The 13,464-nt window shown below is 31.3% G+C and overlaps 1 protein-coding gene across 4 annotated transcripts in view; it reads right to left on the bottom strand.

Annotated features, from left to right (window-relative positions):
* The window catches only part of Fstl5 (follistatin like 5), a 757,510-nt gene that overhangs the window by 77,047 nt on the left and 666,999 nt on the right, over positions 1-13,464 (bottom strand). For all 4 annotated transcript variants that reach the window (XM_040293119.2, XM_040293117.2, XM_040293120.2 and 1 more), the window contains one exon: positions 12,032-12,181. In XM_040293119.2, coding sequence (XP_040149053.1) covers positions 12,032-12,181 — 150 coding nt within the window. The remainder of the gene's footprint in view (positions 1-12,031; positions 12,182-13,464) is intronic.

Below are 13,464 nucleotides of genomic sequence, written 5' to 3'. Positions count from 1 at the left end.
TTTGCCATTAAATTTAGTAATTTTAATGTTTGGTTATAAAAATTTATCAGTACCAAGAGGGAGAACAGATCAAAGTAATAAAAAGAAATATGACATTGTATTTTGAAAAATGTTAATTCTTAGGAAAAAGCATGCTTATCAGTTTTTAAATATAAAATAGTACATTTTTTTACAGAGGGATCATTTACATGGCTTTCAGAAACAGAATATATCACAATGATAGAAACAGTGATAGAAATATTTCCGCAAGATTGCCTTCATGTTAATCTTTTCTTAACCTAATTTTCAGTCAATACAGCAAATAGTTTCCTACTTACAACATCAGCTTTTGAAAGTAATAAATCACGAATTCAATTTTACAAGATATCTGCTATTATATTCTTGATAGGAGATGGACGGATGTGAGTAGTGGGAACATGAGGTTGGGGAAATTGTTCCATTTTGCTGACCCCAACATACTGTCACTATTGAGAAACAATTTACCTGCAGCCTTCACTGGCATAAGCAAACAGAATGCATTACATTTCTCAGCAAACTACCTGTTATCTGCAGGAGAAAGAAATGAAACACCAATAAAAAGAATCCAAGGTACCCTGAAGCGGTGGTTCTTGGGACAAGATCCTGGAACTCAGGGAGATAAAAATAATTCCCCATAACCATAACATCTGTAAGAACAACGTTCCAATTAGAACCTGTGAACATGGGTCAAAGTGATCTAGAGTGGTCATGGTGTTGGAGACTCAAAATTCTGATATTGTCTTGCTGTTAGTCAGAAGTCAACAGGTGGACTTGTATGGACCTCTTTGGAAACATCCCTGGGATTCCTATAAAACTGAAGGGCAGGAGTGATGCACTATCTCTCTCCTTTCTGAAAGGATCCACTTTTTCCCTTGAGATTGTTTCCCACTTGAGATTGATTCCCACTTTCATATCCCTTCTAATAAATCCATGCGTATTACTCTGAGTGGCTTATTTGAAATATTTCTCACTTGGTCTCCAAAGTTGGGGTTAAATGGGTATCTCTACACTGTCTCAGTTTCCAGAAAAGCCTCAGATTTGTAACACTTTTAAAATTTAAAGGATCAGTACATTTAGAACATTTGCTTTCTCTGCAGTAGACAAGTAGCATTTTTGACACTTTAAGTAGTACTAGTATATTTGCTACAAGAAAACTTGCAAGCCTCTGTGTCAAAATATAATCTAAATATTTTTCACATTTTGTGAAAAGGATTTCAAAACTTCTCATTATTGTTTATTTATCTTTTTCAACCACACCTCACATTCTAATATATATAGATATAATATCTATGTGTATAATATATATAAATATATACATATTTAAAAATATATAGGGTTATATCTATTATCCAAAGGCTGTTTTGTGACATCACCCCTGCTTTTTTCATGATCAGAGTACCTATCATCTTTAATCTCATTACCTGGTTTTTGCTTCGAAGTGTTCGCTCCCTTGTCTTTCACAACAGATTTGTCAGAGTGATTTCTATTAGTCATTACACAAATTATGGCATTCATCAACTCAAAACACTACAGAATCCCATCTTTTCCCTTAGAGTATAGGCCATAGGTCCTTAAAATGAAGATCTGACCTTGATACAACAGTTCTTGGTCTGTCTTCTTCAACCTCCTTGCTTATTAGATTCCCCACTCTGTCTGTGATGTAGATGTTCTTGGACTCCTGTACATTTACTCAATGTGAACAGAAGCCACACTTTTGTCTTTTGGAAGCATTTCCCTGGGTAGCTCTTCTTCTGATATCTTGATGCCTGTTTCCTCCAGATCTTTGCTCAGAACTCAAGGTCACTGTGACCACTCCATTCAGTGATGATGTAGCCACCCTTGTCTCTGTGTACTTCTTCCTCCATCTCACTCTCAATCCCACTTGGCCTTGCTCTCCCAGTTTACTTTCTCCAGTTGCCTGACATAATGTATAATTTATTTTATGTTATATGTACTTTTTGTGTATCTCCTTCCAATAGATTCTAGGTTTTAAAAAGGCAGACTTTTGTATTTGTTTAGGTCAGTGATACCTAATAAGTGGTAATCATTTATAACTAACCCCTAAATTTACTTAACTTGGAAAAGTAAAGTACGAAATTGTCTTAGATACTAAAACTTATTCCAACTATTTTGTATAACAAAACAATTTTACTATATATCAAAATTTTTCTAGTGTTTACAAGTATATATTTTAAAAATTTAATCCCCATAACAGTCTTTTATGAGGATACATACTATTATTACTTCCTTTTTATAGATAAAAGTGAACAAAAGACTAAAGACACCAATATTATGATGTTTTGCTACAGAAAAGATTAACTAGTAAACAACTGACCTCATTTTGTCTTCTATGGAGCAACATCAGTTTCCACTTGGATGCAGAAGTGGCTCTGTATTACAAAATTCACATTTTCCCATTGAGGTGCTTGTGTTTATACTATATTATATAACTATTGGGGTTAACATAGTCAATGACTAGAAGTCTTTATGTTTCTGAATTGAACACAGAACTTTGGGAAAGGACTCCCAAAATGTGTTGAAGTAGAAAGGAGGAGGGAAACTGGCCACTTTCCTTATCTCCAATCTTTAGGTGGGATCAAAGCCTGACAACATTGGTTGTGGTCATATACTCAGAAAATATTTGAAGAAACCCATGTGCACAATTGGCATGCAATCCATCCTGTGTATATTTCCCCCTGCTTGTAGGCACAGGCTGAAATGCCATTTTGTACCAGCCTCCCATCACTGAGCAGCACATGAGTAACATGTAAACTCTCTCCTTTGAGTCCCCTAAGTTCTTTCTTTGGGATGAGAAAGTAGCACACTGGAGGCTTTGCAGCCCTGGAGTTTAACAATGACCATTCAACACAAAGATGAATTCAGTCTCAAATATTGATTGATCTGTATATTAAAGTTTTCTCAAATGAAATTATTCTTAATTTCTAAGATAATAAGAAATATAAACAAATGCTATACCTCATTTATGTGGTACTTGCTCTGCTTTAGAGAACATTTTCTTACATAAAAGTTTTTGTTTTTTCATTCAACATTCATTTAATTCAGGAAAAAATGATATTAAGAAATAGTATTCAGGAATATGATTTTAGAAAATATAAATCAACTATACGCTTATCTTTGTCTTAAAATAAACTAGATTGAATATCATTTGTTGTATAGAATACTTTACATTTGTCTATGAATATCATTTTGGTACAAAAATTGTTTGCACACTATCTTAAGAAGACTAAAAATAAACTTACTCATAGCTGGTGATTTGTATCCCCATTACAATAGAAATGAAGGTATTAGTTTTAAACCATTGAATGATTCCGTCATACTTAAATAAAGTGTTCAGGTACTATATATTGTAAATTTCTCTCCCTGACATAAAAGTAGTATTAGGTTTTGTGTGCGAACTCTCCCTTTTCTTGATCTGATGATATTTAGATTGTTAGGCCCCGTCTCAAGTTCTATCGAGTTCTTTAATATTTTCTGAAATATCTTTTAAATAGCAATATTTTATTATTGTACTTGAGAGTATTGATCTATATATTCAGTTTTAGATTCCAAATTTCTTAATTTCCCATGCAAACCTATTTTGAGAATGTTATATTACCATAATGAAACAATCTCTTCTTCCATTTTGGTAAAAATGGGTTAAAGTAAACTACAAAGTGTAATGATTAAAATTAAGGTTTTTACTTGTTACTGTTTGTAAAGATAAAATAATAGCATTTTCTCTAATATTTTCAAGGCATTGTTTACAAACACAATATACATGCACTAGGAGGTCTTACTTATTGGTTGATATTTATTTATACCTTTTCTGATCTCTAAACATTAATTTCTCTTATAATCCCTATGTTCACACAGTTGTACAAATCCATCAACGTATCTTCAGGAAGATACATTTGTTGCACTTCAACAAATACAAAAATTGTAGAATACATGGTACACAGTTTGTAGACCAGCTTTATTAAAATTTTTAAAGATGAAATACTGGAAATAGCAGCAATGAAGTTCTGAATATACAGAATTGGGGTTGAGACTTGACATGAAGGAACAGTGAAGCACAGCTTGTTTATCAGTCTGACAAGGAAAGTACCAGCTGGCTAATTAAGTGAACCTAATTTAAACTAATGATGTAGATTCTCAAGATAATGTGCTAATGGCTAGAGGAGACTGCCAATGATACTTAAAAATACTCCTGAGGTGTTTGAGAAAGCCACTTCTGCATCCAAGTGGAAACTGATGTTGCTCCATAGAAGACAAAATGAGGTCAGTTGTTTACTAGTTAATCTTTTCTGTAGCAAAACATCATCTGTATGTCATTGTTAAAAGAAATTCAATAGTAGGAAAACAATAATTTAAATCATGTGATATTTAAAGAAATAGGTTCGTAAATTACATTAAAAAATTGTGACCCTTAATTTTGATAAAAATGATATTGGTGTTATCTACTAAAAACAAATATACAAATGTTTCCCTAATGCCAAAAATCCAAGAACAATCTGGAATATTGTACACAGACAAGAAAATACTTGACATTTAAAAATTAATATACAGCAATGCAGTTTTAAGCTTAAAATGTGCAAACCAAAAATGTGCATTTAACACCAGGCTATGTAGTCAAATAATGCAAAAGAAAATATCAGAAATATGACTTAATAGCTGAAGTAATAAGCTATACTTAATATAGTATAGCTTATTAAGTATAAGACTTACCTTGAATTTGAAAAAAAAACAAATATTTTTCTATACTTTTTATTAAATAATTGAATTTTAATTATAATTAGGATCCTTAGTTGCCCCAATATAGTATATGCAGCTTAAAAACCACAACGTAACAGAAGTACACAATGATGAAGTAAAACATTTGCTTATTAAGAAAAGACTAATTTCAAATTTGACCTCATCTGAAAAAAGTGGTCAAATTCAGAAAGGTGCTTATATTTTTACAAAATTAGCTTTCCACCTTACAATGTTGCATCCTTGATTATTAAAAAATCTTTGAGTCAAAAATATTTTTTATCTAGTTTTTACTAGGTATAAATATTCTTTTTTCAAATGGATTTATAATTTGAGTTTCTAAGATGATTACTTAATAAACCAAGATCCATGTTTGTGAAAGATATCATTTTATATTTTTTAAAACCATGAAAAACCATAAAATAATTTACAATTATAAAAGTTGAAGTACTTCATTAAAATATAGACATACAGTCATTAGGGAATTTATAGTTCATCTTTAAGCACATACTTTTGAGTGCGAAAATTCACATACTGTTAAGGCAATGTTAAAGTAAATATAAGGATGTATTATTTCATCCAGTCAGTAGTAGAGTTATGAAACTCTTTAAAAGAGTTGAACAGGCTGAAATCATGCATGGTTATCAAAAGGAAAATTTAGATAAATTCAAAAATTCCAAAACTTAAATTTTTAAAACCAAGAAATGTTTTAGTGGTATGCATCTAAAATTTGAGGTTGGTATTTATAGTAAAAAATAGGTTTCAAAAATATCAGAAAATATATATATTAGACATTTCATTTCAAACACCAAGGTGATCTCTAAATAAAAATTTAGGTAAGCCTGTATCATTATGGGTGTTTTTCACTCTCTTTCTTCCAAATAAAGTACGCAGTAGTCCACATAATTCAAAGCCCATTCTTCCCTTTTTATTACAAGGAAGGGTAATGATAAACAACATCTCACACTTCTTCAGAGTGGTATGAGCAACCCGTACTATATTTTACTGCTCTCTGCATTTTTTGCTTCAAGGATGTGTTTCTCACATTATTTGTACAATAGGAAAATATTTGACATATTGGTTTTGGTTCCTGCTGTTCTCCAAAGAGAAGGAAGCTTCTCAAAATGAAGTAATAAGGCTTACAAACTAGGGAGAGATCTAGGATGTATCAAAACAAGGTTAAGATTATCACTTGTAATAGAATATCTGATTATATACAATGACGATAGAAAAAATGAATTATTGTGGCACATATAAACCTACCCTTCAGGACTTTTGGGAATACAGTCCTATTCCCTGAGTAGGTGGAAAGGCAAAACAGAAAGTCAACCACCAAGTTAATGAAAATGCACATTTTTAGATTACCATATCTTATCAAATTGCCTGTAGCATGGTTGATTTAAAGTTTGGTAGAGCTTTTGACTCTAAGTTATCAATAATATACTTGTTTGATACAATATTGTACAGTTGTTAGAGTATTGTTTTTCTGCTTCTTGGGTTACATGTTCTAGCTTAAATATTTTCTTTTAATTTAGTCTTTCTCTCCATGCTTTTGAAATTTATTAGCAGGATTTTTACTTGAACATTTTCTTATTAGCTTTTGTTCTCTGTAAGACAGTGCTTATAAGTTCTTTTCTTCACATTGAATACTTTTCAAATGTTTTTGTTCCTTGAATTTGCTTGAGACATAATATTTGTACATCTTTGTTGTACTTCATATAGGTATATAATGGGTATAATCAAATAGGACAATAACATTTCTAGCTCTTCAACTTTAATCTTTTAAGAATTTCATGATGTTATTTTCTAGTCATTTTGAAATACATAATAGATTGTTTAAACCAATAGTTACCCTACTGTGCTAAAGAAGAACCAGAAGAAATACCTTACTCTTAAGTTTTGGTGCCTTTTATTATAGTGATACTATATCAATATAGTATGCTGATGATAGTTATTTTGGGTCATATGGTGGTTTCATTCTTAGTTTTTTTGACAAATCTTCATACTGTCTTTTAGAGTGGTTGCACCAATTTGCAGTCCCTCCAGCAATGTATGAGTGTAACTTTTTCCTCACATCCTTGTCAACGCTTATTATTATTTGTATTTATGACAATTGTTATTTTGACCAGAGTGAGATGAAATCTCAGTATAGTTTTGATTTGCTTTCCCCAGATTGCAAGGGATATTGAACATTTTTTCCTATATTTATTTTCCATTCACTTTACTTATTTTGATAACTATCTTTTTAGTTTGCCCATTTCTTGAATGGGTTATTTGTTTCTTTGTTTTTGTTGTTAAGCTTTTTGAGTTCTTTAAGTATTCTGGATATTAATCTACTGTGAGAATTGTAGCTAGCAGATATTTTCTTCTATTCTGTAGGCTCTTTCTTCATAATATTTACAATTTTCTTTGCTGTAGAGAAGCTTTTTAATTTGATGGTATACCACTTATTGATTCTTTGTTTTCTTTCTTGCACTTTTGGGGTCATGTTAAGGATGTTGGTGCCTTTGCCAATATGTTGGAATCTTGACCCTATGTTTTCTTTTACAATTTGAAAATTTTCTAGTATAATTCCTAAGCTTTTGATCCAGTTTGATTTAAATTTTGTGCAGGTAAAATGGCTATAGATTCATTCTTCTACTTATGGATATCCAATTTCACAGCACCATTTGTTAAAAAAGACTACCTTTTCTCCAACATATATTTTGGGTACCTTTTTCAAGTAAGAAATAACTGTTACTGTGTGGGTTTGACTATGGCTCTTCTATTTTATTCCACTGGTCTTCATGTCTGTTTTTATGCCAGTACCATGCTGGTTTTGTTACTATTATAAAAATTAGTGATGCCTCCAATATTGCTCTTATTGCTCAGTAGGACTATTCTCAGTCTTTTATTCTTCCTAACAAGTTATAGGACTTTTGTTTTTCTTTTCTGGTTCTGTGAAGAATATTATTGATGGTATTTTGATGGGGATTGCATTGAATAAATATAACACTTTTGGTAATATGATGATTTAGACAACATTAATTCTGCCTATCTAAGAATATGGAATGTCTTTCCATCTTCTAAGGTCTTCTTAAATTTCTTTCTTCAGTGTTCTGTAGTTTTCCTTGTCGAGGTCTTTCACCTGCTTAGTTAGATTAATTCCCAAGTACTTTATTTTACTTTACTTTTTAGGTTATTGTGAAATGGATAGTTTTCTTTCTCAGTAGAATCACTATTGGAATAATGAAAGCTCTTGATTTATGTATGTTAATCTTGTATACTGCCATCTTGCTGAATTTATTTATCAGGTTTAGAAATCTTCTGATGAGTTTTTGGGTCTTCAAGATAGGATCATGTCATCAGCAAATGGAAATAATTTTACTTATTTTTCTATTTATATCCCTTCAATTTTCTTCTTTTGCTTAATTCCTCTGTCTAGAGTTTCAGGGACTATATTGAATAGCAATAGTCAGAGTGAATATTCTTGCCTCATTTCTGATTTTAGAAGAAATGCTTTCAGTTTGTCTCCATTCACTATGTTGGTTTTGGGTTTGTCATATATTATAATCTTTATTATGTTGAGACAAGGTCCCTCTAACCCTAATTTCTTGAGCACTTTTAATTAAGATGGGAAACTACTCTCTTTATACCTTTATCCCTATCCCTTTCAACTGAGGATATCACAACTATATATTTTATATGTTGTATGTCCTAATATATAAACCAATAATTCTTTTAAATGCTTTATTCTCTTAAATTATGTAAAAGCTATAACATAGAAATGGAAGTTATACTATTAGTTTATGAACTAATATTTTAATATTATTGTTCTCAAATCATGTAGAAAAACCCAAAACAATCTTAATGATCATCATTGTAGAAACATAAAAAATTATAAAATAACACATCTTCTTAATTTTATCATTAGATTAAATTTAGTTTAAATTAAAACTTTATCACACAAACTTAAACAATATTCCATTTCAACTTTTAACTTCTGGATATGCACATAGACAAGCTGCACATCAATACCCACCAAAATAAGTGTACAAAACTTTGGTGAGAGATATTATTCATAATATTCCAAATTTTTATATACTCTAAGTGTCCATTAACAGCAGAATGATATATAAAAATTCAGTTGATTCTCATTATTTCTGAAAGTTATTCTATAAAATCACCATAAACACTGAATTGCTGAATATTACACTACTGTTCCTAAGGAAAATAGAGATTCCTTGAAGCTTCTGGCCACAATATTTTAATCAACAAATCAAAACATAATATATAGAGGTATATGTTTAAGCATACCTTCTTTAATATATATTATTGACCAATTAAAACAGAACTCATCACCAACAATACTATAATTCATACCTGAACAACACTTACAATTAGGTATATCACAGCTTTACATTTAGGAATACTAGGCAGTATTTCAACCCTATAGTTAAAGCTCATTTTGAACACTAAAATTATCCCAATAGTTTAAAAATGCAAAAACAAACAAGTTATCAAATTAATTCTGATGGGAATGTGCATGTCCAATAATGAAGTTTTGTGACTATGAATATATTTTTCAGGTTATAAAAAATTTTAAGTATATGATTTATAAATTCAGAATTCTCATATAACAATATTCAGGGCTAGCCAGTTTACCTTCAACAACAAAAGAAAGAATTATACACAAGACACATAAAAGCAAAACTTTGCATTAGGTACAAATAGCTTAATTCAATTAATAAAAATTATATGTTTCCATGTATGTAATGTTCAAAATATGACAATACTTAAATATACTGACAAACATTTACATAATTTTTACTTCTGGATGGACAATATTTAGAAAGAATAATACAATATTATTATTTTAATTACAACATCATAAGGAGAACATGTTTGGCCTGAGGCCTAATTCTCTAACCAAGAAAAATGTAAGTGCTAGATTCTAGGCCAAATCTCTACAGTCATATTGTATCAGAATATAATTTTTACCCATTTTATCAATGTATAAGGTCTTATATATTCTCCTGAGTATTTCATAGTTATAATAGGTACTTAGAAAAATGATATAATTTATGTGATCATTACCATAGCATTTGAACATTTTTATTATCAATACTTTCTATTAATTTTAAATTTGACATCATTGTCTGAAGGTGGAATTCTATTAATAATAAGTGATGTTAAATTTTCCCACTTTTAACTATCTAGTAGGTAATAGATATTCACTGGGTGTAGGTCTCCAGATAAAATTAAACTTAAAGACCAGTCTTGATAATTGCTGAAACGTACATAAATTCTAAATTGCTGGCCGAGTCTTGATCATCCTAAACTAAATGCTTCTGATTTATGCTGGTATATACTACAGTGGGGGAAAAAAAAAAAAAACAACTGGTCGAAAGCCAGAAGTCTTAGAATCACATGCAAAACAGGTGAAATATTTAGCAATATTTACCTTTATAGTATTTAAGTAGATAGTGAACCATTAGTTCAGATATTCATGATAAATGTGTAAGCTTTGAAGCCTTATAGTTTTCTATCAGAATAATTTTTCATAAATTTACTTATAATTGTACAGTTTATTTTAAAATTATAAATTGAACCATTAGACTGATTATCCACTGTGAATTCGTAACCGTGGAATTATTAGAGCCTTCTAGTAGAAATACATTCATCCTCTTATTTCTTTTATTTATGATATTCAACACACCTCATAATAGACAATCAATAAGTGAATGTAAGATGGAAAGATGAATATTTGGATGGATTGGTGGATAGATGTATGGATGTGTGGGGAGCCATTCTCACACGTGACTGGGTGACTCCTGGTTTGGGTCTGAGGCAGTCTGGCTATGTCAGAACTTTCCTGGCCCTCTCCTGATGAGAGAACCCGTCCATGTGGGGGTGTGACTGACCACTGACCCCGGCGGCCCAATCACTGACCCTGACCTTGGAGTGCGCCCCCCCTCCTCCTTCATTGGATGGAATTCTCCCCTAAATTTCATGTTCCCCAATAAAAGGCTACTCCCTCACTCTCTCTCTCCTGCTAGCCCTGAGTAATCCTTGCTGCCCTATCGGGCGGTTAGAGGTGGGAACCAGAGAGGGGAGCCGTCTTGGACCTGGTCATAGAATAAGGTAACTGAGTCTGTGTTTTATTTTGATCTCAATAGCTAACTTTTATGCCAAGAACCTCATTAATGAAACCATTGTGCTGGCCGCATGGTGGATGGATGAATCCCCTTAAAGCTGTTTATGAATATTAGAATCTGCAAAGTCCTACTTTTTCAAAAATAGAGGATTAATTTCAACCAATATTTATTAAAAATTCTGTATCAGTAAAGGAATGCATGGTTCCGCTGTCTTTAAGGATTTTGATGTTCAATGGGTATATATATAGCACTTCACATCTCTACATCTGCTATTAATGTTTTCCGTTCATATAACACTTAAAAATTCATCTAATTCTTAAAATAACTATAAGATATATAGTCATTATTCTTATTTAGCAGATTATATGTATCTAAAGCTGTTTTAAGTTTCTTTCCTCTGAGCTGAGAAGTAAAAAATCAAGACATTCCAGGGCCCACTTTTGGAGGCAGATCATTTGGATACCTATACTGCCCAATGATCATTATGATTTTGAATTCAAGTAAATTGTCCAAGTAGTTTAGCCTTAGAAAGAGCAAATGCTGAAGCAGTTGGTGGCTGAAAATGGAAGTGTGAATTGAACAGATTGTGAAAAGATCACCATGGCAATGTTTATTAGAGATTATTTTTCCTATCATTGGCCTATGAAGATACTTATTATTTTGTAACTATCTGGTAAATTCTTCTACATTTCTTTTTTTTTTTATTAAGAGACTATTGTCTCAGCTTTTGCTAAGAATACAAAACTAAAGATTTTCTTCTAGTTCTATAATAATAATTAGAAATGTTTTTATTAGACCCTGAACTGGGCCTTTCCTTACTTGGGACAGAATAAGAAACTTGCAAAGATGATTTGTGTGGAAACAGTCATGTTAATGCTGTAATGTAATCATGAACCTAATTTTTTTAACAGTATATATAAATAGTTTCCTTAAAGAACACAATGTTTCTCAAAGAATTGAAGGAGAAGACAGATTCCAGAAAATGTAAGTATTTTCCAATTATCTAGGTAAAAAACACATTATTAATGACAATCAAAATGATAATGTACAAATTACATGGTAGCTGACAATTGGATTAATGTAAATGATTTCCAAAACTTACTTTCAAACATAGCAATCATTCATACCTGGACAACTTTTTGGGACTGCACATCAACGATAAGGACTCTGTCCAAAGTTGGCTGTGCAACATAAATGAACTTGTCTTTGACATTAACAGCAGAGGCCCACACACATTTCTGAACTTCATCTTCCTCAGCTTTGGGACAGACTTCATCCTGTAATTTAGGGAAATGGTAGTAAAATTCACATCTTAAATTATAGAACAGGCATGAGAATTTCAAGGATAAAATTAATGTTTTGTGCTTTACTGCTTTCAGCATCAAATGTTAAACATGTCTATAGAAAGTATTAAATAAAACAGCATGTAGAGTGTATTTCGCTTTATTAAATATGTATGGAAATCAATGTGAAATTGGTTCCTTTAAGATAAATCTTATGTCCTGAATTACTGATTTTTATAGTTCAATGCAGTGCTTTCATTCTTTACTACTTGTTTATAACTCAGCAACTTCAGGAAAACATGGTAAGCCCAGTATTTTCTCTCCAATTTTCCGAGTCTTTACTTGCTTTAACAGAAAAATATCACACTAATGCATATTCAAATCTTCTCAGAATATTGATGACTACCCCTCCAAGGATTTGCATAGCCTTGTCAAAAATCCTAAATGGTTTTAATCTTCTAATTTGTTGTGAATCAGAAGCTTTGAGAAATTATTGTAAAGGATTTATTCACAATAGCTATTTTCTTATTCAATTTGGTATAGCTGGAAAATTTTACAAAATCCTTTAATCTACCCACATCTTTTTGTTTTGTTTTGTCTTGTTTTTTTGGGGGTACCTGGGATTTAACTTAGGGATACTCAATCACTGAGCCACATCGACCAGCCCTATTTTGTATTTTATTTGGAGAGGTGGTCTCACTGAGTTACTTAATGCCTCACTTTTGCTGAGACTGGCTTTGAACTCGTGATCCTCCTGACTCAGCCTCCAGAGCCACTGGGATTATGGGCATGTGCCACTGCACCTGGCTAAACTACCCATGTCTTTTGACTTTACTCTTTTGCTCTAAAATTGCTTTCTGGTTGAAGATTGTATGCTTTGTGTGAGATCATCATAAATGAGGCCAAAAAAAAAAAAAATCAAACAAACAAACAAAAGAAAACCCTCCATTTCCTTCTGTTCTTAATTTTGTTTACAAATGATTTTTTAGGGAATTCATAAGCCTGTGATTCAGGGAGAAAAATCATAAGTATATGAAAAGTGTCATTTAGCTCATGATTTATATTTCCATGTGTTTCTTTAATTTACTCATGATCCTTTCAATTTACTTAAAAATTAGAAAAGTCACTAAGAAGAGAGATTGGTTGAACTATTCATAAAATGTATGTGTGATAATAAACATTTATTTATACAATGATAATTATTCCAGGGTTCCATTTAACTTATTATTTAGCTCTTATCATTAATAACTAATGTCTAATTTATTTGATTTGTATGT

Source organism: Ictidomys tridecemlineatus, chromosome 9 (assembly GCF_052094955.1).
Source record: "Ictidomys tridecemlineatus isolate mIctTri1 chromosome 9, mIctTri1.hap1, whole genome shotgun sequence".
NCBI lineage: Eukaryota > Metazoa > Chordata > Mammalia > Rodentia > Sciuridae > Ictidomys > Ictidomys tridecemlineatus.
This window is presented reverse-complemented; position numbering and strand designations above follow the sequence as displayed.